The sequence below is a fragment of the Zymoseptoria tritici genome, chromosome 17 (genome assembly GCF_000219625.1).
Source record: "Zymoseptoria tritici IPO323 chromosome 17, whole genome shotgun sequence".
In the NCBI taxonomy this organism is placed as follows: Eukaryota; Fungi; Ascomycota; class Dothideomycetes; order Mycosphaerellales; family Mycosphaerellaceae; genus Zymoseptoria; species Zymoseptoria tritici.
Genome location: NC_018202.1, coordinates 330936 through 333703, shown reverse-complemented (window position 1 = coordinate 333703; position 2768 = coordinate 330936). Strand labels below are relative to the sequence as shown.

Sequence of the window (2768 nt, the reverse complement as noted above, 5' to 3'; positions counted from 1 at the left end):
ACAGCACCTTGGCACCGACTGCCTACACCTTCCTGTCGCCGGTCGATAGCAGAATTCACAGAAGAGCTTGGGTTTGAGCCCCGACTCTGTGTACAACGATAGCGACTAGCCACTCTTCAGCGCAGTCTATCACCGACAGCGACTTGCCATCTCCAGCGTCAGTCTGTCACGCGAGCGCCCTTCCTCGCCGTCCACTGATCATGAATAATACCTCTCCCTTGCCTCGCAATGCATGGACTCACTGGCTCCACTCCGAGCAACAACAATGCCGCAAGTCCCGTGCCTCGCAACGCAAGGGCAATACAACATGCCATCCAAGGCGCAGCTCATGCAGGAGCTCGCCAGCGCAAATGAGCGCATCAAGAGCTTGGAGACTGAGTTGCGTGGATACAAGATTGGCCTTGCTCGAGCGCAGGCTCTTCCGCCCTCACCACCAGCATCACCGCAGCCGGCTCAAGCCTCATCACCGCAAGCGCGGTACTTCGAGTCGCTCACGCAAGAGCAGAAGGATCAATGTATCAAGCTCAACATCTGCTTCCGCTGTCGACAACACGGTCACAGCAGCTCCCACATTCAATGCCACAACAACGACTGGCGTGCACGTTCGCGAGAGCCAGCAGCAACAACTCCGGCACCAACACCTTCGGAGACTGCTTAGCCGTCCACTATCCCTTCACCGGCACCAACGCCAAGACCTCGTCGCTCTCGTGCCTCACGGACTGGGCGCACGTCCACACTGAAGGCTCAGCTCGAATCGCTGACCTCTCAGTTGACCGCGCTCGAAGAGCAGCTCGTTGCCAAGGCCGTCATTCCTTTCACCACGATAGGGTCAGATGTTATCCGACGGCGACTTGATCCGTCCAGCAGCTACAGCTCCACCGACACCATCTACCATCGCACCGACCATCGCACCGGCCGCCTCATCGTCTCCTTCCTCACCACCGGCCGCTCCACCGGCAATCTCAGAAGCCTCGCACCCTGCGCTCACGGCAGCGCACCAGCCCTCAACATCCCCAGGCGCTCGCAGCCTGCGTGGAGCTGGATATCGACTCCGACACCGACACCACCACTAGCGGCGGCATCCGTTCACCAACTGTCAGCAAAAGCATGGCAGAGCAAGAGCATGGCAGAGCAAGAGCATAAACAACACCGCCGCCGGCTGAGTCATGAAAACTCCAAGGTGTCTCCAGCTTTCTCATTGACCAACCGGGTGCAGCCCGATCCGCAACCTCCCCGATCGATTCTGCGACCCGCCTCCGCCTATCGTCACCGAGCCTAGCGGTGTCAACTATGCCACAGGACCAGCGCTGGGAAGGGGAAGCTTCGCTATCTGTCACCGCGCCGAACGGTACGATGGCAGCAGACCGACCGGTCAAATTGTCGCTTCGAAAATCGTCAAGACGAAGATGGAGCCGGCGAAGCTCGCTCAGATGACAGAAGGTACAACAACGAGGAAGGTCAACAACACAAGACGATATACTGACACCGATGTAGTTCGTCACGGAACTCCAAATACACAGCAATGTCTCCGCAGTCTCAGTCGACTCCTTCTTAGGCTCTATGGCTTCGCCAGTGACAGTTGACCTTCACTTCACTCTCGGCTTTGCCAGTTGTGACGTCAGCATCATTTTCGGCTGAGCGATGCTCTCGGTTACGCGGACACCATCAGGTTCCAGGATGGGTTCTCCAACAGCGAGCGACTCTGGCCAGAAGTCCGATGCTGACAAGTAGAACGACCAACCGTCTTGAGAGGTTAGCACCTCGTTCGCTGACCATGAGCCTGTTCATCGCGTCGTAGTCAGCCACTCGCATCGCTGCCACCACACCCGAGGCGCTCCCAAGTCAGCAGCAACCGCTCCGAAGCGCCGTCTCCCTCGCGAATCCACCCTGTCTTGAAGACCATCGATTGACAACATCTCCATCTATCTCCGCCGACGCTGAGCATACCATCATCGTCAGGATGTGCGAGGTGCACAATGAGTGAATCGCGATCTTCGCACAGCAGCCGCCAGCCCAAACGCATTGCAAGAGCAACGTGCTCCTACTCTTCGAGGGCACGAATGTCTCGCTTGGCCAGAAGGTTGCAGCTGGATCGAGGGTGGTAATCAGCGGAGCTTATCATTTACCAACCTGGCATCGACTCGCAAGAACGAAAGCCGCGGAACCTGCAAGCCACTACACGCGGATTGACAGGATCGAAAAGAGGACACCACTTCTGCTTTCTTCGCCATGCTAGGAAAGGCTCAAATAACATGTCTACCGCTGAACCCGCGGCTGTTCGAGAGGCTGGCATTTCGACAGGATCTACTGGAACAGCGACCGGCTCAATGCCCAGATGCCAGCCAGTGCACGTGGCTCCGCCATTGTGCTGCTACGGGCGCTTTCCGCCAATTTCCGAGGGTTGCCATTCGATCAGTTCTTGAAAAGATACACGACGAACTGGGAACTTTGGCGACCGGGCCACTGGCTCCCCGCTCGAACGGTCTGCACCAAGCCATCAGACCACCCGCAAGCTTCGGGCCGGCAACGTTAAGTACTGAGTTGGACTCTCCGCAAAGTGATTGAGATAGGCACAATTGCCTCCAGAGTTGATTGCCGCGTCATCGCCCGCAGAAGCTGGAAGAGCAAGGAATGTTGCCGTCTCCCATCATATTGCGAGTCCAGCGAGCGAGGCGCCCTCGACAGTCCGGCATCGCTGGCCCTTGCACACTCGCACTCCCGCCCTCGAGCTGCACGTTGTGAGCTCGAACGTTGCTGTACCAACGTGC

The 2768-nt window shown here is 57.8% G+C and overlaps 1 protein-coding gene across 1 annotated transcript; it reads left to right on the top strand.

The window, feature by feature from the left end:
• Positions 1-265: 265 nt before the first annotated feature.
• On the top strand, positions 266-658 carry MYCGRDRAFT_97827 (uncharacterized protein; the record flags this gene model as incomplete). Its single annotated transcript, XM_003847140.1, has 1 exon — positions 266-658. One exon carries the CDS (start codon positions 266-268, stop codon positions 656-658), a length of 393 nt encoding a protein of 130 aa, XP_003847188.1.
• Between the last annotated feature and the right edge of the window lie 2110 nt (positions 659-2768).